The sequence below is a fragment of the Phoca vitulina genome, unplaced genomic scaffold (assembly GCF_004348235.1).
Source record: "Phoca vitulina isolate PV1807 unplaced genomic scaffold, GSC_HSeal_1.0 scaffold31, whole genome shotgun sequence".
Lineage (NCBI taxonomy): Eukaryota > Metazoa > Chordata > Mammalia > Carnivora > Phocidae > Phoca > Phoca vitulina.
The window spans coordinates 17,516,353-17,540,171 of record NW_022589734.1 but is presented as its reverse complement, the minus strand read 5'-3'; the positions used below and the strand labels follow the sequence as shown (position 1 = coordinate 17,540,171).

At 44.8% G+C, this 23,819-nt stretch overlaps 1 protein-coding gene and 1 pseudogene across 5 annotated transcripts in view; one reads left to right on the top strand and one right to left on the bottom strand.

The window, feature by feature from the left end:
* KIF13A (kinesin family member 13A) overlaps positions 1–23,819 on the top strand; it is a 211,714-nt gene that overhangs the window by 167,112 nt on the left and 20,783 nt on the right. For 3 of the 5 annotated variants that reach the window (XM_032424919.1, XM_032424917.1, XM_032424920.1), the window contains 14 exons: positions 1,127–1,289; positions 2,863–3,003; positions 3,787–3,936; positions 5,955–6,116; positions 6,638–6,811; positions 9,050–9,201; positions 11,246–11,378; positions 11,564–11,710; positions 15,503–15,541; positions 17,190–17,289; positions 18,470–18,596; positions 20,635–20,690; positions 22,677–22,801; positions 23,070–23,246. In XM_032424919.1, coding sequence (XP_032280810.1) covers positions 1,127–1,289; positions 2,863–3,003; positions 3,787–3,936; positions 5,955–6,116; positions 6,638–6,811; positions 9,050–9,201; positions 11,246–11,378; positions 11,564–11,710; positions 15,503–15,541; positions 17,190–17,289; positions 18,470–18,596; positions 20,635–20,690; positions 22,677–22,801; positions 23,070–23,246 — 1,846 coding nt within the window. The remainder of the gene's footprint in view (positions 1–1,126; positions 1,290–2,862; positions 3,004–3,786; positions 3,937–5,954; positions 6,117–6,637; positions 6,812–9,049; positions 9,202–11,245; positions 11,379–11,563; positions 11,711–15,502; positions 15,542–17,189; positions 17,290–18,469; positions 18,597–20,634; positions 20,691–22,676; positions 22,802–23,069; positions 23,247–23,819) is intronic. The other 2 variants (XM_032424921.1, XM_032424918.1) reach the window with 1 other exon arrangement.
* LOC116644991 lies at positions 9,208–10,667 on the bottom strand (annotated as a pseudogene).

Here is a 23,819-nt window from a genome sequence, read left to right as displayed (position 1 = left end):
CAAGGCTTTTTTTCTGGATGTTGTGGAAAAGAGGAAAGACGGAGCTGGCTGGAAGAAGTCAAGTTCGGGTAACTGAAAAAAAGATGGTAATATCACTTAGAAAACGCAGGCAGACGGGGTGCATGTGTCATATGGTTTAGGTTAACTTTATATTAACATCTTGCAGTCGGCCTCCTGTATCACTTCTAAGGTGATGAGAAAGGAGTAGAGATTGGGTGTTCCAAGCTCCTCATTGTCCCACGAAGTAAGGGCAGGTGTGTAAATGGTAGAAGCGAGAAGCTAGATGAGGCTCGATAAGCAGTCTGTTAGCCTGGGTTACCTCTGAGTCCAGACTCACACGTGGAACCCAGAAGTGCCGTTCCTTTCACTCACTGGGTAGTTTGGGGGTATCCCATGGTAGGCCACGCACTTGTCTGGGAATTAGCTGTAATGACAGACCAAAAAAGACCTGGTTCTCGCCCCGGTGTGCCTGAAGCTCAGGTAATTATACAAATAAATGAGAGTCTAACTAGGACAAATGCTACTGAGACAGAGCACGTGGGGCTGGGAGAGCAGGTACTAGGGTTTTGACCTATATTCAGCATCAGAACATTAGGGAAGGTCTCACCACGAAGCGCTATTGTGTGGAGTTGAAAAGTTGAATTCCTGCTGCCACAGAAAACCCCCGCTTCTCACCTTTTACCAGCTGAAGAAATCGTGTGAAACGCTTTCTCCTTAGGGCCCCAGATTCCTCTCCCCTTCCCCTCAGCCCCAGAAGCACATAAGTCATAATCAGTTATTTTCCCTCCAGAATCCCTTGATTGGTTTTTTGGCAGCAACATATCAAAATCTAGCAGTTTTCAAATGTTAGAGGATTTAAAATACGGTTTTTAGTTAAGTCTCTTCACCTATTTTGCTCCTCATCAGTGGTGACCAATAGGGAGCCCACAGTACCCTTGTGGGAGGAAGGAAACATTAAAAAACAAAACAAAACAAAACTCTTTTTTTTTTTTGGACAAAAAACAGTTGAAAATTATCTCCTGAAAGGAGTTTTCTACCACTTTCTAATACTATGACTCACTTAGAACCAGGATTACAGTTTCCTTTTCTTTCAGATGTTCTCATTTCCTTTTTCGCTACCCCGCAGGGATGAGCTCTTCCGTCAAAGCCTGGCAAAGCTGCGCGAGCAGCTCGTGAAAGCTAATACCTTGGTAAGGGAGGCAAACTTCTTAGCTGAGGAAATGAGCAAGCTCACTGACTACCAAGTGACTCTGCAGATCCCTGCTGCAAACCTCAGCGCCAATAGGAAGGTAAGAGTGTTCTTAAAGAAAATGAGAGCAAAATGCACAACTTACGTACTGTAAGATAGAATACACACCTGACATCCAAAAGAACATCCATGAGGAGATCTTGATATGAGTCAGAGTATTTATTCTTTTTAAGATTTTCTCTATATCCGGGCGCCTGGGCGGCTCAGTCAGTTAAGCGGCTGCCTTCGGCTCAGGTCATGATCCCGGGGTCCTGGGATCGAGCCCCACATTGGGCTCCCTGCTCAGGGGGGAGTCTGCTTCTCCCTCTCCCTCTCCTGCTCCCCCTGCTTGTGCTCTCTTTCTGTCAAATAAATAAATAAAATCTATAAAAAAAGAAAAAAAGACTTACGCTATATTAATATAACATTGTTTGCCAACTAGGCTTCAAGAGTAAAAATTAAAAAAAAAAAAAAAAAAAAAAGATTTCCTCTATAGATCCCCCCCCTGCCCCCCGGAGCTTATGTGCCCTCAGATATGTTAAAATTAGAAATATATGTAAGTAATTCCTCTTGCTTTTCTCTTTCCTATGAATGGTCCTTTCTGGAATGAGAGATAGGTATATGTTTTGTCATGGTACCATTTTTAAGAGTGGATTCTACAAGAAAGGAAGACTTGTATAATACCTTTTATTTGTACACAGAACAACTTTTTGCAGTCATTGGGAAGTTTACCATCATTTCAACTTCAAGGATTTTTTTTTCCTTTAAGAAGAAACTTCAAAAGAAAATAATTTTTCATCCATTTGTGTTTGCCTCCGGCAAGCAAACTAGAAATGAGTCAGGGAGTATTTCATTAATCTTTCTGTATTTTAGTTCTTTGACCAAGCAGTTCTTTGAAAAATTTATCTTAAGTCCACGGTCATAGAAGTGTTCATAAAGACCATGTGCTTTTTGTAGAAGGATGCTTATCATAATGGCCTTTATAGTAGCAAAAATTTGAAATAGCCGTGATGTTGAACAATATAATAATTTGTCAGATGAGTGGTATATCCAAATAACAGATTTCTATGTTGCCATTAAAAATCATGTCTATGAGGGGCACCTATGTGGCTCAGTTGGTTAAGCATCTGCCTTCGGCTCAGGTCATGATCCCAGGGTCCTGGGATCAAGCCTCTGCGTCCGGCTCCCTGCTCAGCAGGGAGTCTGCTTCTCCCTCTGCCCCCTGCTCATGCTCTCTCTTTCTCTCTCTCTCTCAAATAAATAAATAAAATCTTTTTTTAAAAGAAAAAAAATCATGTCTGTGAGGAATATTTAACAACACAATAAGATGATCATAATATAAAAACTGTGGAGAGAGGATCAGGATAGGAGATTTACAGTTTTGTTTGGTTCTGCTTATGATAAAAGTAAAAAGCATATGCATGGGTATACACAGAAGATTTCATTAATCTTTTTGCATCTTAGTTGAAAATAAGCCAGAATGTTCCCTAGGTGGTAGAATTTCATATTCTTTCTGTATACATTATGTGTCTTTTTCAAACTTGCCACTTGACAATTACATATTTAACAATCCAAAAAGCCGTAACAAGGCTCATTTGGTTTGTTGTGTGTTTTTGTTTTTCTTCACTCTGCAGAGAGGAGCCATCGTGAGTGAGCCAGCTATTCAAGTGAGGAGGAAAGGAAAGGGCACCCAAGTTTGGACCATTGAGAAGCTGGAGAATAAATTAATTGATATGAGAGACCTTTATCAAGAATGGAAGGAAAAAATTCCTGAGGTAAAAGAGATAAATGTCAAGGAGATTTGACCATGTCGCAAGCTCAGAATGTAAGTGATAATCACCGTCAGAACACACACACGCGTGGCGGTGACTATCTGCGGTCGTACTTGGGACATTGATATTAGAAAACTAACGTAGAAGTGACCTTGAAAGGGGTCCTAAGTTGAATCAGTCATAGAACATGCGATCCCCACATGGACAGGAACTAAATGAAGAGAACACGTGACATATTCTTAGTTGGCAGAGTTTTTGTTACATTTCAAGTGAAGTGAAATAGAACAAAGCGAACCTGTGCTGTTTGGTCAGTGTTGTGACAAATCCACATGGATGGAGCCAGCTTGGATTTAGTATTCATTAGCATGTGTTCATGCTCCCCCAGCTGTGATCGTGGCTGGGGAGGTTACAAAGAATAATTTTAGAAAGCACAATCCATCTTTTTGGATACTAGTAATGGAAAAGAAGCCTCGGTGAAGGAAATGGGGCAAAGCACAGGGAATGGAGTGAAAAAGGCTGCACGTGGGGTGTGATAGGGAAGAGAGTCAGTAACTAAGGAAGAGCTCTCCCCACAGACATCATGTAGCCCCCCAGCTGTCAAGCCCCTCCCATGTGCTACTTTTGTTTTATTTTTGCAACATGATTGTAATATTACTTTTTTAATTTCTTTGGATAAATGCTTTCTTTTTTAAGAAACATTTTTTTAAAAACATAGTTTTAAATAATATTATCCAAGTTGGTGTTTTGTTTCCTACTCACCTCCCCCACGCCCCCCTACCCCATTAGGCAAAGCGTCTCTATGGGAAACGAGGTGACCCTTTCTACGAAGCCCAAGAGAATCACAACCTAATTGGCGTCGCTAATGTGTTCTTGGAGTGTCTCTTCTATGATGTGAAACTTCAGTATGCAGTTCCTATCATCAGCCAGCAGGGGGAGGTAAGGACAAGCTATCCTTGGAGGAAACAGTTAAAGGGTGTGTATCTGTCTGTGTGAATCCAATTTAAGTTATTCTCTTGAGGTATATCAGGAAACTAGGGTGAATAGTCAGGATCACATTCTTTCTTTGCTCCTATCAATAGAAACTATCAAAATTAAATCATGGTTTTTTTAAGATTATAAGATTAAAACCATATAAGATTATTACAACATGTTTATTTATGGTTCATGAGTTTTTTTCTTTGTTTTAATCAAATTAGAAATCTTTTGGAAACCAGATTCAGCTCCATCCCCCTATTTATCTCCCTTTAATCTCTTATGTTTGTAATATACTCAGATTCCTTCCCGGCCCCTATGTGGTCTTCACAAGATACAACTTGGGAGCATTATTTTGAAATCTAAAGTATTCAAGGAAAATAAGCTTAACCCCTTTTAAAAAACAAAAGAAAACAAAATACTTCACATTTCAATTACTTACATGTATTGACCTTATTATGTAGGTCTAAGACATTTTAGAAAATATTCAAGTTCAAACTGTTTGATTTTTATCCATTTCATCAACTGATCTTTTTATTTTAAATTTAGTAACATCGTTATTCCGTAGCTTGCCCTTCCATAACGTGCAGACTTGAAATACTTAGTTATCTCTTGTGATCCTTGGGGCAGGCTGTGAGCAGGATGCCATTCTGCCCAGAGTGAACCGGGAAGCAGAGCCCAGGTTCCCAGCTGCGGTGTGTACGTGCACAGCTCACATTCTGCGTGTGGCAGCCCCCCTGGGGACATTCTGCTCTAGAAGACCAGCGGGCTGGAATTGCTTTTTCCCATGTGAAAAATGGGCACAGCTCCTGTGGCAAAGGAATCCAGTGACTCAGTTCTTAAGCTGGGGTCTGGGCTGGGCTTTGAGTGTTCCATTCATCCCTTTGAAATTATATTAAAAATGTATTAATTCTCAAAGACCATTGAAAAAAAGCTTGAGAACTATTGCCTTCAAACTGATTTCTGCCATTCCCCCTCCTCTGATTCCTCCATATCGGTCTCACTCGTCCAAGACCATCGATGAATTTCTCAAGTCTCTGCTGCCAATGGCAGTTGGGTCTGACTCCCTTTAAAAATGGGCCTTCCTATTTAAGACAACAGCAGCACTGCCGGGACGTGTCACCTTCACAGCTCCAGCCGCTGCAACCTTAACCTGTGTTACGAAAGATAACTTGGCCAGTTATAGCGCTCTGAGGGTGCCAAGTGCGGGATAATTCTTGTCCTTCAGTTCAGTTCTGGGCACCCAGCTGGAAGAGGGGCACTGCTAACCTAGCTCCTGCCCAGAGGACCACCAGGATGTTGAGGACATGTTAAGCCTTTTGGGGAGGGGGGAACAGTTTTAAAGGAACTGTTTCCTTATAACTTTGTCCTTGTGTTTGTCGTTCCTCGTGGGATGGGTCTCCTTCCGCCATGGACCCGCCTCCACCCTGCTCCCAGCCCCAGTGGGAGTCACATACCCATTCTCTGCTCCCAAGAGAGTAGACTCTCCAGGAGCCTGGTGACCGTGTCTTTGGGTTTACTGTTGTAAATGCAGTGTTTCATGCAGTTCCTGGCCTACAGCTGATTCCTGGATCAGTTTAACCCATCACAACCTGAACGTATCTCTACTATTTGTCTCGGTAGTCCCGTGAGGCAGGTGTTTGGTCAGCAGACTAAATGAATGAATACATATGAAGTGGAAAATAAACCACTCCGGGTAGAATACGAGAGCAGCCTTTACTCTGTTCGTGGGCTGCCTGTAAAGAAGGATGAGAAGGAAGATGACTCCAGAAGGCAAGTGGCAGAGAGGCAGGTTTGGCTCCAAGTCAGGCAGGGTGATTGCAGGGGCAGGCGATGGAAGGACCGGCTGTGGAAGGCGTGAGGTTCCCATCGCTGGAGCAGGCCCAGCAGCAGCCCGGGGGTCTGGCGGCGTGCTCTCCGTCTCAGGTCAGGCTTGTGCACACGATGCCTGTAACCCACAGGCACTCTGGTCCCTGCCACAGGTTGCCGGGCGTCTCCACGTGGAAGTGATGCGAGTGACAGGAGCCGTCCCGGAGCGCGTGGCGGAGGATGACTCCTCGGAGAACTCCAGCGAAGGCGGGAGCCTTGAAGTCGTGGACAGCAGTGGGGAGGTCGTTCACCGAGTCAGGAAACTGACGTGCCGGGTGAGAGGACAGGATGGGCGGGCGCCGATAAACCACCGTGTTCAGCCAAGGCAGCTCGACAGAAGATCTTGGGAGTTTTTCGTAGAGCGTAGTAAACGTTAAGCTTTCTGACCACAACTACCACGGCGGGCAGTACTTTTTCCAGGAGTAGAGCACACTTTCTGATGCCAGTTGATGAAATTTTAAAAAGCCCCCGTGCTTTTGGCTGCAGGAAGTGTACGTTGTTCAGGGAATCGTGCTTTTCCAGTAAAGGTTGCTTCTGCGTCAGAAGCTCAGCCAGTAGGAAAATTTGAGGGGACGTGTGCGTTTGTTGCCAGGCCCACGTGCTGCCCTGGTGGTCCTGGTACAGACTGATTGTACGTGGAACCCCTCATGTGCCAGGTGTTTTCAGATGTCACACGGATAACCGATTTACGTATTTCAACGCTGACTCTTAAAATAGAAGTATTGGAAGTAAGCATGCCTAGGTTAATGTTTTCTTTATCAGAATTACATTGCATTTTTTTTTTTAATCTCTTTAGGTAAAAATTAAAGAGGCAACTGGGCTGCCCTTAAACCTCTCAAATTTTGTCTTCTGTCAATACACATTCTGGGACCAGTGTGAATCTACGGTGGCAGCCCCAGTGGTGGACCCCGAGGTGCCTTCCCCTCAGTCCAGGGATGCCCAGTACACCGTCACCTTCTCTCATTGTAAGGTATGGGCGCCATTACAAGATGAGCCACACGGGAGGCAATGGACCTGGGTGCCATTCAAAACTCTTCTTATAACTTACAAGTTCCCCCATAAGAATGTTTAATAAAGGTAATATGTGTGGTGCACTTTTTAACCTCAAAATGTACTTCAGTACAAATTCAGATGGGAAGTTGTTTTTCTTTTTTTTTAAAGATTTTATTTATTTATTTGACAGACAGAAACAGGGAGAGAGGGAACACAAGCAGGGCTCGATCCCAGGACCCCGGGATCACGACCCGAACCGAAGGCAGACAGTTAACGACTGAGCCACCCAAGCGCCCCTCAGATGGGAAGTTTTTAAAATAAAATCTGAGGGTGCCTGGGTGGCTCAGTTGTTAAGCGTCTGCCTTCGGCTCAGGTCATGGTCCCAGGGTCCTGGGATCGAGCCCCGCATAGGGCTCCCTGCTTTGCGGGAAGCCTGCTTCTCCCTCTGCCTCTCCCCCTACTTCTGTTCCCTCTTTCGCTGTGTCTCTCTCTGTCAAATAAATAAATAAAATCTTAAAAAAAGTAAACAAATAAATAAATAAAATAAAATCTGAAAGACCTCTCCCTGAAGTCTTAGGTGCTAGAGGTGTAATGGCTAGTGACATTTGTACACATTTAGATAAACTATTTTTTGTGCCCTCCAACTTTTATCTGTGTGTGGTCAATACATGTTCACACAGCAATGGGCATAGATACCGTCTCTTACCATCATGCATGTATAATGTCTTTAGAAAGTTGTTTTTTGTTTTTTTTGTTTTTTTTTTTACAAAAAATGTGGTCATGTTATGTATATTGTAGAATTATACCCTTTAATATAGGTGAACCTCTTTCCAGTCTTTGGAATACGGTGTAACACTCCAAGCATCATATTCTAATGTGCCAAATGAGTTTTTAAAGAAAATGTCAGTGGACAAGGTGAATTTTCGGTGACTGTTGGTTGGCCCTGTCGTGTGACCATCAGCCACCCTTCCTGGTTTTCACGTCAGACTGCCCACAGGTTGTTTCTGACTGACAGACAGACACTATGTTCTGTTGTAATTTTGTTTTTCCTTGCACAATCCTTAACAGATACTCCAAACCCTTTCCTTTGGAAATTGTGCTTTTTCTTTCTGGCTCTACACCTATCAAATTTCACATAGGTAAAAGACTGTTAAGTCTTTCTTTTTCTGAAAACAAATAGTCCACTCTCTTTTTTTTCTTTCACCCATATTCACCAAGTCTGTTTCTCAAAATCCTTATGAGTTACTTTTTGGTTATTGTTGTCTGAATACTCTCTTAAATAGTCCCCATCTTTCTTTAGATCCACAAAGCTGTTCCTGTAGAAGGATGAAGCCTGAATTTTAAGTACATTCTGGTTAGCAACTATTTTGATGAATGCTAGTCGCAGAGACCTTGGATTCACTGTGTGACCTTGGATTCACTGTGTGACCTTGGGGTTTTTTCCATCAATAAGATGTGTAGATTGTACTAATTGATCATTGGTTTGTTTTCCTTCTAAAATTCTGGCTCTATCTCCAAATACAATAAATAAGAAGGTAAGTAGTAGAATGTTAAATCAGCATAGCACAGGTCTTTCCAGAATTGAGAGCTGCAGAGTTGTCTTCACCAGAGACTTCACTAAGATGCTGCCGGAAGGATGCTCGGCTTGGCCCCTTGCCTGCCGCTTTGTTCAGGGTGATTTCCATACTCCGCAGTCCACTCAGTGTTCATTTCCTCACACTCCTCTGTCTGCGTTTCATGATGAGGAGCTGGAGCGGGGGAGTTTCAGAGCAAGAGCACAGAATCATGAAGATAATCATAGGAAATTTAATTCTGTTCACAGTCTCCCAAGCCATAGCAAGGAGCAATCAGACGTTCTTTTTTTGTGATGTGCTGATTAGCCTACGGCGGCGGGAGTTCTGAGTGGTCCTCCAGAACCACGAAGGAAGCAGGTGCAAGGTGCGGATTCACTCACAAGCACCGTGATGCGGGACAGGATGCTTCTTTCAGTGTCCGCCCTGATTAAAGAAGGGAGTTGGACTCAATCCCTCCTTCCTTGCTAGTGTAAGAGCTAGTATTCCGGATCTTTAAAACAGCACAGGTGGTTTTCAGGTTGGGATCAGACTAAACCACCTCCAAAGTGGATCTCTACACAATGGAAAGGTAAAAACGGAAATTGCACAGATCGCTCGGTGCGTGATTCTCGTTGCTCTTCCCTTGCTCCCGCTTGCCCCAGGACTACGTGGTGACGGTGACAGAGGAGCTCCTGGAGTTCCTGTCCGACGGAGCCCTGGCCATTGAGGTGTGGGGCCACCGCTGTGCTGGGAACGGCAGCTCTGTCTGGGAAGTCGACTCCCTTCATGCGAAGACGAGAACGTTGCATGACAGGTGTGTACTTGGCTGAGCTGATGCAGGCTCAAGACTGGCACTAGGCCAGAGGGTAAGAGTAGGGGTCCCCGGGCCTGCCTCCTCCTTGGTGAAATGGGAACGATAAAAGGAACTACCAGGCATCGAGGACGTTGGATGGGGGAAGGAAAGCCTTTTCAACAAACAGTACTGAAACAACCGCGTATCTGCTGGGTCAGAACCAACCTGGATCTTGGCTTCACACGATACACAAAATTTATTTTGGGATGGATCAGAACCTTTCATGGGAAAGATAAAACTGTAAAGCTTATAGAAAAAAAAAAACAGGAGGATATTTTCCTTTTTTTTTTTTTCCTTTTTGGAAGCTTTTATAAAAGTCTGTATAGAGCAATATTTAGACTCCGGACTCGGCTGCCAAGGAGCCCCTGTTGTGCTGTGGGAACTGGCCGGGGCACGGCAGGCTGCTCCAGCTTCCCATGTTCCACAGTGGAGGGGCTGGGCAGTATCTCACCTTCGGGGTCCCCAGTGCTCACATGGTGAGGCACAGACCTCTTAGGGCCTGTCTCATCACGTGGGTCCCAGGGAAGCACAGTCTTCACTTTGATGCCCAGCACATCCTATCTGAGCAGCAGTTAACAGGGTCCCCACTAGTAATCATCACGCCAGCCACAAACTTGCTGGATTTGGCCCTCTGTCCTCAGAGTTTCCCGGACACCAGGACCTCACGGTTCTTTGGCCCCACTCTCCATGATGAACCACTGCACGCCATGGCAGACCCGCCACACAGCAAGGTATCCTAGGAGCTGGTCACGCAGAGACTTGGCCTGGGTGATAGCACATGGACCTCCCATGGCCACCTTTTTAGCATAAAGCTCTCCACTGCCCTCACGGAAGCCAAACCTCTGCTGAACCACTGCGGTCAGTTCTCAGGTCCACCAGCCCTTTTCCCCAAAAACTTTGCGCATCCTGGTAGCCGAGATCATGATTTCTGTTCCGGTTCCTATAACTCGTACCTCAGCTCCAGAGTAGCCATCCTCAGCCAGCTCCTCAGTGAGAAACTCATTCACTTGAGCTTTGAAGATGCCATCGGCCACAAGCTTCCTCTTCTTGGAAATTTGCCCCATCATCTTGCGCAGGAGGATATCTTCTTGGAAATTTGATCCTTTGCCTTTTCTGTGACCTAGCAATCTACTCCTGGGTATTTCCCCAAGAAAAATGAAAATGTAAGTCTGTAAACAGACTTGTTCACAAATGTTCATGGCAGTTCTTTTTATAATATCCCCCAAACTGCCAACAACCCAAATGTGTGAGAATGTTTGATAAACAAATTATACTACTAGTCATGTAACAAATATTACTCAGCTCTGTTAACAAAGAAAAGGACAACAGATACCCATTTGAATGAATCGCAGAAACATTACACTGAACCAAAAAGGCCAGACCTAAAAGAGTATGCACTAATGATTCCCTTTTTATGAATTTCTAGAACAAGCAGAACTAATTTATTTTTTTTTATTTTTTTTTAAAGATTTTATTTATTCATTTATTTGAGAGAGTGAGAGAGAGAGAGAGAGCACATGAGAGGGGGGAGGGTCAGAGGGAGAAGCAGACTCCCCGCTGAGCAGGGAGCCCGAAGTGGGACACGATCCAGGGGCTCCAGGATCATGACCTGAGCCGAAGGCAGTCGTTTAACCAACTGAGCCACCCAGGTGCCCAAGCAGAACTAATTTATAGTTACATGGCCGCTGTGGGATGCTGTGGGTATTGAACGGGAAGGGGCGTGAGCAAACTTGCAGAGGCAAATGGTGGGGTAGTGACAGAGGTGTGTGCATTTTCACAATTCATCAAACTCTACTTGAAAACTGGACATTTCACTGAATATACATTATACCTCAATAAAATAAAGAGAAAAGCCAAACCATAGGGTTGTTTTGAGAGTTAAATAAGAAAACCTACATGACAGCACGATGTCCAGCCCATAGTAAGGGCTCGGGGTGGTGGCTCATTCCTATTGCTCATGATGTCCCTGGGCATTGACGTTGTTCATGGGAACGTGTTTCTGCAGGTGGAATGAGGTAACACGGAGAATAGAGATGTGGCTCTCCATACTGGAACTGAACGAGCTAGGAGAATACACAGCAGTGGAGCTTCACCAGGCAAAAGATGTCAACACGGGAGGCATCTTCCAACTCAGACAGGTACTAGGCTTGGTTTTCTTTGTTTTTGTTTTCTCTTTGTCCCACTCTTACACACTGTTTCTGGGAGTTTTCTAGTTATGGGCTTCTGTATTCCCTGATTCTCTTCTCTTCCTTTATCCTCTTCCCCCATTCCTTGCCCTTCCCATTCCTGGCACCCATTGTCCCCCACCTGCCGCCCTCTGCAGGGTCATTCCCGGAGGGTGCAAGTCACAGTGAAACCCGTGCAGCATTCCGGGACACTACCACTCATGGTCGAAGCCATCCTGTCTGTCTCCATTGGTTGCGTCACTGCCAGGTCCACCAAGCTGCAGAGAGGGCTGGACAGTTACCAGGTAAGACCAGCACATTGGAAGTAGTCTGCAGCGAGGACCAGCTAATGCAGAGAAAGGCAGTCAGTGATCTGGGATGGAGACCTTTGGGGAATATGACCGAACTCCTTGTCCTGACCTTATTATCTGTACCCCTCCCTTCACATTTCCATCCATTGCCTTTTTTATGAGATTTGAAATACTGTACCAGCTTAGTGTTGATTAATAATAATTTTATTTGTAAACACACATATGAATGGTATGTTACTCATTTACTTCAGGCAGATTTCATTTTCTGTCTGGCTCCAGTTAGGTTATGTTGGATATTTGGATGGTTGCCTGGCCCAGTCCACTTTTATTAATATAAAATTGCTCCCATACACTGGCATAATTTTTTTTTTTAAAGATTTTATTTATTTATTTGACAGAGAGAGACACAGCGAGAGAGGGAACACAAGCAGGGGGAGTGGGAGGGGGAGAAGCAGGCTTCCCATGGAGCAGGGAGCCCAATGCGGGGCTCGATCCCAGGACCCTGAGATCATGACCTGAGCCGAAGGCAGACGCTTAACAACTGAGCCACCCAGGAGCCCTACACTGGCATAATTTAACAGTTCTTTGAAAGCTTTCTTTTTTTTTTTTCCAATTAAAAGTTGTCCTCATGATCATTTTTGTCCATTAAATCCTCCTTTACTAAATCTTCTGTTCTCATTTTAAAATTAAAAGATTGGGGGGCACCTGGATGGCTCAGTTGGAAGAACATGTGAATCTTGATCTTGGGGTCGTGAGTTCCATATTGGGTGCAGACATTATTTTTTAAATAAATGAGTAAATATTTGTAAAAAGTGAAAGATGAAAACATCAAAGAATTAATCTTCATGTTACCAACCCCAGCTCTTCATCCCTCCGTGAGAATGAACTTTGAGATTAGGAACTTGCCCGAAGTGGCCTGAAAGAAGGCATGTGCTTTCGCTCAGTCCCCAGTTTACTGTCAGGTATGAATTAGGGGAGGAATCAGCCCATTGAACTCTGGCTGCTTCACTACCACACGAGAGAGGGAGCACTGCCTGTTGTGACGTTTCTCTGTGGCGTCTGGGCGGAGGCCCAGCCCGTCTTGAAAATGATTCATCTTCAGTCTCAGTTTCCTTGCACCCCCTGGCATTCAGGCAAAGACTTTCTGAAAGCTAGAAGGAACAGTGGCTTGGCCTACGAGACCTTAGGAAGGCATAGTTTTGTCAAACGCCGCCTTCCCTGTCCCAGGCCAAAATTGCCCCTGGTTCTCAGAGCCAGAGAGAGTATGAAGGAAGGCCTGAGGACAGTCTGCTGTTCTGGGGGAGAAGCCTCCCCCAGACTTTTCCTCATATGTGGAATAGAAGACTGGGTTGTGTGGATTCTCATCCCAGCTCAGTCCCTCACTCAGCCATCAACCTTGGGGGTGGCTGCAGGGCCTGGTAGAAAGGTCGCCGGCCTGGAACCGGGGGGACCTGGATTCTTCAGTCTAGCACGGCCTTCCTGGTTACCTTGTTGGGATAATGCAAACCTCTAGTTCCCCTTCTCTCTTCTCCAGAATGATGAAGGAGACTTAATAATTCCCTGAGATCCCAGTCTATACTAAAATTTTGTGGCTTAGTAAATCTCTCACCTTAGATAAAACTTTGAATTTACATCCTAAATCATGACCTATAAAACAGGGATCACCAACTGACTACATGTTCCCATTTGAGGAACCTTATAAAGATTGATTATTTGCACTTTTAAAACTGCTCTACCTCCTGAGTTAAAACTCATTTTTGTCAAAATTCGAGCTTTCCCCAATGCTAAATGCTCTTTAAAGAACATAGCGCCAGTCATGCAGATTTAAACGGTGACTATTTCAGGACGCCTGGGTGGCTCAGTCATTGAGCGGCCAACTCTTCATCTCAGCTCAGATCTCGATCTCAGGGTTGTGAGTTCAAGCCCCATGTTGGGCTTCACGCTGGGCATGGAGCCTGCTTAAAAAATCAATCAATCAATAAACTGTGGCTAATTTTTTTATAAAGATTTTTTAAATTTTATTTATTTTGGAGAGAGAGGACAGAGGGAGAGGGAGAAAAAGAGAAGTAGACTCCCTGCTGAGCACAGAGCCCGATGTGGGGCTCAATCCCACGACCCTGAGATCATGACCTGAGCTGAAATTAAGAGTCGGATGCTTAACTGACGGAGCCACCTAGGCGCCTCTAAACTGTGACTGTTTTAAAGCTTTTATTTTTCTTTGCAGCCATGCTCAAAGTCACATCCAGAACTTATTTTGTTGACGTAGCACTTCAGAAATATTCTGATGCAGTAGCTCAAGCCAGTCCAGAATATGCTGATTTCACAAGTTATACATCATGAAAGCTCAGGCTAGTTCTCAGTTAATAGAAGGATCTTCTTAGTCTAAAAAATAGTAATGATAAATTCAAGCTACTGTACTTTATTCAATAATGTGGGGAATTAAGTCAAGAAAAATTACTTCAGGGGTATCTGGCTGGCTCAGTCAGTAGAGCATGGGACCCTTGACCTCAGGGTTGTGAGTTTGAGCCCCACGTTGGATATAGATATTACTTAAAAAATAAAATCTTGAAGAAAAAAGAAAAATTACTTCAGTATTAGGCATACATTTAATAAGTTAGTTACTCAAATGATAACGATGGGTTCCAAACTTAAAAAAAAAAGTGGATTTTGAAATCTATGCAGAGAATGTTTAACTGTATTTTTAAAGCACTTTTAAAAAGCAGTATATATTGAAGTATACTTATATATGAGAGTAATGTAATTATATTTTAAAGCACTTAAAAAAAAAAGGTTTGTCTTTTTATAACTAGACCACTTCACTGCCTGTTTGAATATTAACCCTCCAATAATAGAAAAAAACCAAAGATGATTATTACAGGGGCCAGGGTTCATTTTGAGTAGAACCTGCCTCCGGGTAGATGGTTATTCCCTACAGATGGGAGTTTCCTTATTCTTCTGTCTAAGGAAACCTGTCTCAACTAAATCCTTTTATTTTCAACATGGTGGTTTTGTTTTGCCAAATGTTTTTGCCAAAATCATTACTTTATACAATTATTATAAACTATTGTAAACTATATACAACTATTGTAAACTGTTACCAAACTGATTGGTATGATGCTAACATAACCAGTAATGGACGACAGCAGATCCAATATTCAGCATGGCGGGCTATGCTCTTGAGACTGTTGTACGCTGAGGAAGCCTGAGGCTCCGGTGGGCTTTCGCCCATGAGGATTTCCTCAGTGCATGTGGTGTGGTGCAGGGGGAAAGGACACTGAGTGGGGTAACTAGCAGCCTGGCACCCAGTCCTGACTCTGTCACCACTTGTGTGATCCTTGGGTTAAGACATTTCATCCTTCGGGGCCCCGTCTGCCTCACGGCTAAACTAAGAGATTGAGAGGTAGTCTAGTTCTACCATTTTGTCCTTCTGAGTCTGCTCCAAATCTCAGATAGTCCACCCAGAAATGCATATGCGCCATTCGCATGATGACAGGGTAAAGCCTGGCCCAGTGAGGTTGATTCCTAGTCCCATCGAAGAGAGTTCTTGTTTTTTTTTTTTTAAATGGTTGCTTTCTTTATTAAAAACATAACAAAACAAAACTCAAATTCTTAGAGGCGAGTGAATTAAATCCACTAAACCTTTCTTGCAATTCATTTAAATGTTTTATTATGCTGGGTGTTCCGTGTGCTGTCCATTGTAATGTGTGTGTTACGCTTAAAGAATTACCTGTGTGCTGTTTGAGAAACAAAAATGCATGTCCTTTGTGTTTATTTTTTTCCTCCCAGAGAGATGATGAGGATGGTGATGATATGGATAGTTATCAGGTATCGCTGTTGCTGTCGTTCTGTGGCATGGGGCACGGCTGCTGCTAATGGCTAGCATCCGCAAAGCAGAGGGCAGGGAGGAGGAAGGAGGACCATCGAGCAAGAACACGCAGACTCTCACTCGCTTTGGATTTGCTTTAAACATAATCAGGGATACAGTACTGTTGCTATAGATTTCTCTGTCCATTCAAAACATATGATCGGATACTGCATTGCTGCTATGCTATCTTGAATTAGCTTGTAAGGACTTTCGAAGCAAGACCATTATCACTGTATTAAGTTAACGATTTTTAAAACCGTGGAATTATCCATCCATAATCTTTCAGTTGAACCTTGTGTTTTCTATGCAAAACTGCACTTCATGCCTCACGTCCAAGAGAGTAGGACTGTTCTAATATGCAGTTTTAGTTTAAAAGTCTCTTGCTGGATAGGAAATTGAAAACATTTCATGCACATAGTTTAGTTTGGGTTAGCCAGCTTCTTTCTGTCATTAGGACCCAGCTTAATTATCCATAACTTGGAGAATTTAAATCTCAGCCTTTTCTTTTTGGAAATTCAGAAAAAAAAAAAAAAGGCACCTGTGAACTCGTCCCTAGTCAGTGCTGGCCAGCCTCCTGTCATGGAATGTGGGACGATAGGAACAGGCAAGGCAGCAAATCAAAGTGAAGTTTTCTGGGTTTGGTTCCCAGTCTTTGTACTCATTCTCCACAGTTTTCCCGGGGTGCCTTCCTGTATGTGAACTGTGGGTACGTTGTAGATAGAGCCTCAGAAGTCCCCTGCCATCTGCTCTTAATGCCACGTCTTAAGGGTTAGACTGGAATGAGGCAAGTCAGAGAGCATTTTGAGTAGAATTGATGGGTTTATTTCCCTCATAACTTTACTAAGAAAGAAAACAAGCAAACGAAAACCAACTTGAGGGGTGAAATCCCAGTCTCCCCTTGGATCTCAGCAATGCCATTAACTAACGTCCTGCTGCTGTCCGTGCGCTTCCGGCCACGTTGTTCACGGCCACGTCCCAGCGGCTGCTTCTGGGAGTTCTTAAAGCATGGCTGGCTGCATGTGGGCTGTTTGCATGGGAGATTTTTGGTGAGCCTTACGGTAGTGGTTGGACGTAAAATCTTGGCAGCAAGTTTGAAAGGTTCTCTGCTGATCTGTTCTTTGCATTTCAGAAAATACATGTTTCGAGGCCATTGAATGATGAACTATGAAAATGCCTGTTTTCTCTTTTTCCATTCCATTCGCTGTTCCATGATTTGGGCTCTGTTCATGGTGTCCTTCTGCTTGGAATCATGCATCCTTCAAATGAATAGCTCTGATTTAAACACACACACACACACACACACACACACACACACACACACGTAAGAATCATCCCCACAGCTGGTGTAGTTTGAGCTTCTCTTGCTTTTAAGTATAATTATCCTTTTGGCAATCCAGGGGCTCTGATTCCTGAGTAATGGGTTCCTTGATCAGCATGCTATGTTTCTGAGGCCTCTTTGCTTTCTTGCATATTAATCATACAGCAGTGTTCAATGGCCTTTCCGAATGAAAACTTTCCTGATCCATGTAAACATCTTTGCTAAAAAAAAAAAAAAAAAAGAGTCGTCTGTGTATTCTACAGGAAAATGTTTTCCCTCCCCAACGTCAGGAAGAAGACTTAAACTGTGTGAGAGAGAGGTGGTCTGACGCACTCATCAAACGACGAGAGTACTTAGATGAGCAGATTAAAAAAGTCAGCAATAAAAAAGGTATGTGAGATTAAACTCTTTCCCGGGAGTGGCCTTTTCCCTTCTAGACAGTCGTCGGGACAATATGATCTTAGTGTTCTGACCTCGTAACAATTATAGACAGTAGTGACTCCTTTGGCATGGTATTGGATTGGAAAGTAATAAACGTTCATAAGCCTCTGCGTGAACTGTGACGTTAAATGTTAAACTCGCATTTAGTTCCGAAGAATGCAGATGCCATCAGAACCCACATGTCCTTATGAGGCGTTCCGGGCTCCGGACCTGGGACTGACAGCAGCTCTCGGGTCACGCGTGGCAGGTCAGCACCCAGCTCCTGTGGGGCGGCAGTGATGTGCTCAGCTGGTGCAGGTGGGCCTCCTGGCCGCTCAGCTCCAGGGACGCAGTTTGCTTTTGCTGGCGGCAGCCGTGTAGGCTCCAGGGTAGAGCTGTGTTCTTAAAGCCCTTAGTCTCTCACCCCGACTTGATGGTCCATGCATTGTGGTGGGTTCTGCATCAGAGGACACATTATGAGTGTTCGTCCATTTCAGGTAGAAGTTAGCAAAAGCTCCCCGCTCAGTAGAACATCTTGGCTCAGCGTTCTTGATGTCAGTTTGTATATGTGCTCAACCTGCTGATGGAAACTCGCTTTGACTCTACCCAGATAGCTCCAGGGCGGAATTATGAATCAGAGGGTTTCAAAATATGTTCTGTAAAATCCCTTTAGTAAGGAACATAAAGGACAATAAAGTTAGTCTTACGGAGTGTGGCGTGTTTTAATCCTCTGTACGGTGGTGTATGGTTTTATAAAGCAGTGTCACATCCATTATGTCACTGGATCTTTCCAACAAGCGTGTAAAGTAGACATGACTTGTATGAGCCCTATTTGATGGATTAGGAAGCCCAGACTCGTCTGTCGAATAACTTCCCCAGAGTACAGAACCAGGAAACATAACCCGTGTTCTCATCCCTGTCCTGATGCTCTTTCCATGTCCCTACCCGGAGGTCCATCAAGTGAGAATCCTAGCCTCTCCGAGCTTGTCTGGGTGCTCAGGCTGCAACTTCAAAGCCTCCCATCCTTTTTTGGAACATCATGGATGTTCCAGCCACTTGGGGATGTCACCAAGTGAAAACCTATTTATTTTAAATCTGGAAATTGTCTTTTCCCCCGTCTTGGTGCTCATCCCCTCATTTTGTCCTGCAGAGAAGACGGAGGACGACGTGGAGCGGGAAGCCCGGCTTGTGGAGCAGTGGGTGGGCCTGACCGAGGAGAGAAACGCCGTGCTGGTGCCTGCCCCCGGCAGCGGGGTTCCGGGGGCGCCTGCCCACTGGTGAGTGGCCTGACAGGGTGGGGCGGACGGCCTGCACCAGTGTCGTGCGAGTGACTTTCCAGGACTGTCACAGTCCATGCTGAGTGCCGTGAGCTGCTCAGGGAAGGACCACCCATGTCTCGTGCCTCCTTCCCTTTTTCCTTCTCCATGGCAGCCAGCTTCCTCTCCCAGGAAGCCGGGGAGCGTCTGTTGATTACCTGGCCAGGAAGCAGATACCACACTTCTGAATTTCTCCACATGAGCAACTTGGACATGGTTTCCTCATCTCCAGAAATTCCCTTATTTCGGCTTAAAAGAAGGGTGTATCCAGAGTCTACTTGAAGAGGGGAGAAAATACATTTTCTTCTTAGCCCTCGTGCCTGCTCAGTTTGGTCCCTAGCATAGAGTCAGGTCTTGAGCCCTAAATAACTGTGGTCGGTCAGTCAGTTGGTTAATCAGTCCATCCCAATGCTCATCAGAAACAGCATGGTATCCTAGGCTCTGGAGTCAGGTAGATCCTGATTGAGTTTCCAGCTGCAGTGTTAAATGTCGTTAACTTCTCTGAGGCTTTGTTCTTTTTTTTTTTTTTTCAAGATTTTATTTATTTATTTGAGAGAGAGAGCAAGTGCAGTGGGGAGGAGCAGAGGGAGAGGGAGAAGCAGAGCAGGGAGCCCGATGCGGGGCTCGATCCCAGGAACCCGAGATCATGACCTGAGCCGAAGGCAGATGCTCAACCGACTGAGTCACCAGGCACCCCCAAGGCTTTATTCTTAATCTATGAATGGAGCCCCGTTTTTGGTACTGTTGAAAGGATTAGAGATAATATATTAAAAACACCTTGTTGGTGCCCATTTGTTAAGTGGTAACTACTCCTGCTGCTTATTCTCGTTCTCATTCTTATTACAAGAGTATGTCCTGGGCATTTAGGAGAAATCAGACTCCTTTTGAACAGAGGGTGTACATGCCCAGATAGTCTCTTTAGGGTAGGCGCAGAAGCATCAGTGCTGTTATTTGCGTCTATAATGATAAAGGGAAGTATAATGGAGTTGATAGTGTTATGAAACCAGCAAATCTGAATTTTCTGGCACATAATTTGTGACCTGATGTTTCTCCCACAGTCCCGGAGTCCTGCAGGGCACACGCGCCGTCTGTCTGCCAGCCACATGGTTGCAGACGGCCACCTCATTCCCAGTCTTGTTCTGCTCCCTGAGGCCCTGTCTAGACAGCCCTTCTCCTTAGCCCAGTCACTTTCGTTTGAGCCATTTCCAAACTTCAGGCCATCTTGACTGTTTGTAAAATGTGGAGTCCTGGGTCCTGTCCCTCGTTATTTTGATTTACAAGAGGAAGGATGGGCCCAGGACTTTTCATTTTCAGAGCCTCCCCCCCCCCCCCCCCCCCCCCCGGTGACTCAGATGCATATGGGCCAGTTTTTGATAAAACACTTCTTTGGTCTTTTTCATAGACAACCCTTCCTCCTTTAATAGGTCTTTCATACTCTAAGCTTTTTCAGTGTTGTCTTTTTTGTTTACTTCTTCTGGGTTCTGATCCTGTCCCCTGTCTCTACTCTTAACAGCATCCCTTCCCTTTTTCCCATCACTAGGACTATTTCTAGAAAGCCATCAAATAATCTTTGTTTCAATTAATTACATCTGATTTATATAACTGGTGGTTCTTTATGGAAGTCACATAATTCTCATGATGTGTGTTAACAGGGACATCAAGAGATCTGCAAATAGGGTGCCTGGGTGGCTTAGTCAGTTAAGCATCTGCCTTCAGCTCAGGTCATGATCTCAGGGTCCTGGGATTGAGCCCTGCATTGGACTCCCTGCTCAGTGGGGAGTCTGCTTCTCCCTCTGCCTGCTACCCCCTCCTGCTTGTGCTTGCTTTCACTCTCTCTCAAATAAAATCTTAAAAAAAAAAAAAAAGTGCAGATATTTCATGAATAGAATCTCTGTCCCCATAGTGGTTCTTTTCCGCTTCCGTGCCTCTGTGGTGTTTGATCATCTAACACAATGTAAAACACGTATTTGTTGTGATTAAATTTTGTTGTTAAATTTAGGGTCCCACCACCTGGAATGGAAACTCACATACCGGTTCTCTTCCTTGATCTGAACGGTAAGCAGATCCGTGTTCGAGGGGCCCTTGCGTTTCATTTAGGTTTGTAATCTTTTCAGACCCACCTGATTTTGATTCCTTAAATGACTTTTCTAATCACTCATATGCTGTGTCTAGGTGACATTTTTAGTCCAACCAAATGTATAAACCTTGACGTGTAGCATCACTGGAAGAGAGAAGTGGATATTTAGTCTTAAAAAGAGTTACGAGAGGGGCGCCTGGGTGGCTCAGTCGGTTGGGCGTCTGCCTTCAGCTCGGGTCATGATCCCAGGGTCCTGGGATCGAGCCCTGCATCGGGCTCCCTGCTCGGCGGGGGGTCTACTTCTCCCTCTCCCTCTGCTGCTCCCCCTGCCCGTGCTCTTTCTCTCTCTCTCAGATAAATAAAATCTTTAAAAAAAAAAAAAAAAAAAAAGGAGTTACGAGAGAGGGGCGCCTAGGTGGCTCAGTTGGTTAAGTGACTGCCTTCAGCTCAGGTCATGATCCCAGGGTCCTGGGATCGAGTCCCACATCGGGCTCCTGGCTCAGCAGGAAGTCTGCTTCTTCCTCTCCCTCTGCCTCTCCCACTGCTCATGCTCTCTCTCTCTCTCTGTATCTCTGTGTCTCAAATGAATAAATAAAATCTTAAAAAAAAAAAATTACGAGAGATAACTCTCTCTCATAGAGTTATGAGAGAGATGTCGTAACTCAAAAATGTCACACAAAAAATGTCAAAACAGTTACAGTTGGGAGACATCAATGGACACAAGAATTACCTGAGAAAGTAATCACCCTCAGAGATTCTGAACCTTTAGGCTTGCGGGGCCCTAGGAATCTGCATTTCTGATTAGTGCCATTCCCCCCATCCCCCCTCTGCCATAGCGCCGATGCCAGAATGTGATTACACTGTAAACCCTGCATTAAGGGTTGTTCTTTACTGTAGCGATTGGATTGAACCTGTGTGAACCAAGAATGATGGTCCTCAGTGTATTTTAGCAGGAAAATCCACTTTCAGAATGAAATCTTAAATGGAAGCCTGTATGTAGACTACAAAGGCAGAGTTGCCAAGTGGGGTGATGGGCGGGCTCAGGCAAGCTCTTCCGCACACGGCCCCTGGAATCTCAAAACACAGCCTGGAAACCTGTCTTTTGGAGGGAGGACCCTGGGGAGGGTGACTTTGGCTCTTCCTAGGAAGAGTTGTTTAAGATCCTGGAAGTAGGACGTGTGCCTCATGAAGCGATGGGCTCCCTGTTATTGTTGGAGGGATACGCACAATGGTTGGATGACCACGTATAGAAATTTATGAAGGGTGAATCCCACATGGCTTAGGGCATTGGAAGATGATGATCTTTGTATTTCTCCCAAGTGCTTGGAACTTGATTCCAGATTGATCATTTAGCTGTTCAAATCTCTAATCATGTGTAAGTTGTATAAGTAGAACGCAAGCGTGACACCAGGTTACATGGGGATTTGACCTCAGAAAGCAGGAGTCTCAGCTGTGTTTTTGTAGAGAAAATCTCTGCTCCTAGGATTGCGTATGGAGTATATTTGTCTCTTTTATTAGAGACTCATGGGGTACCTTTTTGGCTCTCATAGTTGTTTCTGGAAAGGATAAGACCTATTGTGAGGAATTAGCATCTCTATTTCCACTGTGGGATAAGAAAGGAAAGAAAAAAATGAAAGTGCAAAAAGTCATCTGTGGAAAGCATATTTAAAAATTTTCAGTGCTGGGGCGCCTGGGTGGCTCAGTCGGTTAAGCATCTGCCTTTGGCTCAGGTCACGATCCCAGAGTTCTGGGATCGAGCCCTGCATCGGGCTCCCTGCTCAGCGGGAAGCCTGCTTCTCCCTCTCCCACTCCTCCAGTTTGTGTTCCCTCTCTCGCTGTCTCTCTCTGTCAAATGAATAAATAAAATCTTTAAAAAATAATAATAATAAAATAAAAATTTTCAGTGCTTGCTTAAAAAGTGACTTTTCCTTCCACTTCTGTTTCTGTGCCCTGGACGTGGTCAGCTGATGACCTCAGTGCTAATGAGCAGCTCGTGGGCCCCCACGCGTCGGGCGTCAACTCCATCCTGCCCAAGGAGCACGGCAGCCAGTTTTTCTACCTGCCCATCATAAAGCACAGTGATGAGGAGGTAATTGACCCTTATGGTTCTCTTCCTGGGCTTCAGATGAGTGCACCTGCCTATGGGCCTATCTTCCCGTTAAACTGCTGTGGTCTGCTTTGGGGGCGAGGACTGGGGGCTTTAAAAAGTTGAATGTGTGTTGTCGCTCAGAAAAAGTGAGGAGAAACACATATGATTCAGTGGGGTTGCGTTTCTCTTCTCGCTCTCATGTGTGATGTCAAACCTCAGCCCCTGAGCTGGGTCTTTTCCCTGTCCCCAACCCTTCTCCTGTTCTTAGGTTTCAGCCACAGCCTCCTGGGACTCCTCAGTGCATGATTCCGTTCACCTGAATAGAGTCACACCGCAGAACGAAAGGATTTACCTGATAGTGAAAACCACGGTCCAGCTCAGCCACCCGGCTGCTATGGAGTTAGTATTACGAAAACGGATTGCAGCCAATATTTACAACAAACAGGTAGTAATGGGGTCTGATTCTTGCCTATATGAGCTCAAAGTTTCTTTCTTCCCTCTGTCATAAAGCCGAGCCGGGTTTTGTGGTGCTGATACAGTGGACGTGCAAATTGTCACCACACTAGCCAAGTTACAGCCTGATTCTTATTGACCGCAGATAACGGGGCATGAGGACAGCACAGGTGGATGTCACCCACCAAAGGACCTTCCCCCTTGGCCGGTTTGAGACCCATAAGCCTAGGAGGCAGTGGAGCTATGACGTCACTGTTTGAAAAAGGCTAAGTGCCAAGCCAAGCAGTTTAGTGACAAAACAGGACAAGGGGCAGGCCCAAAATAAATCCTTGCTGCTTCCCAGATCTCGTCCCACAGGTATTGCCAACAAAATGGACCCTCTCCAGTTTTCTTCTATACGAGGATTGATTAAACCCTATCAAGATCATGGGGCGCCTGGGTGGTGCAGGCAATTGAGCGTCCAACTCTGCTTGAGATTCTCTCTCCTCCTTCTGTCCTTCCTGCTTGTGCGCTCTCTCTCTCTAAAATAAATAGGTGGCTTAGTCGTTAAGTGTCTGCCTTCAGC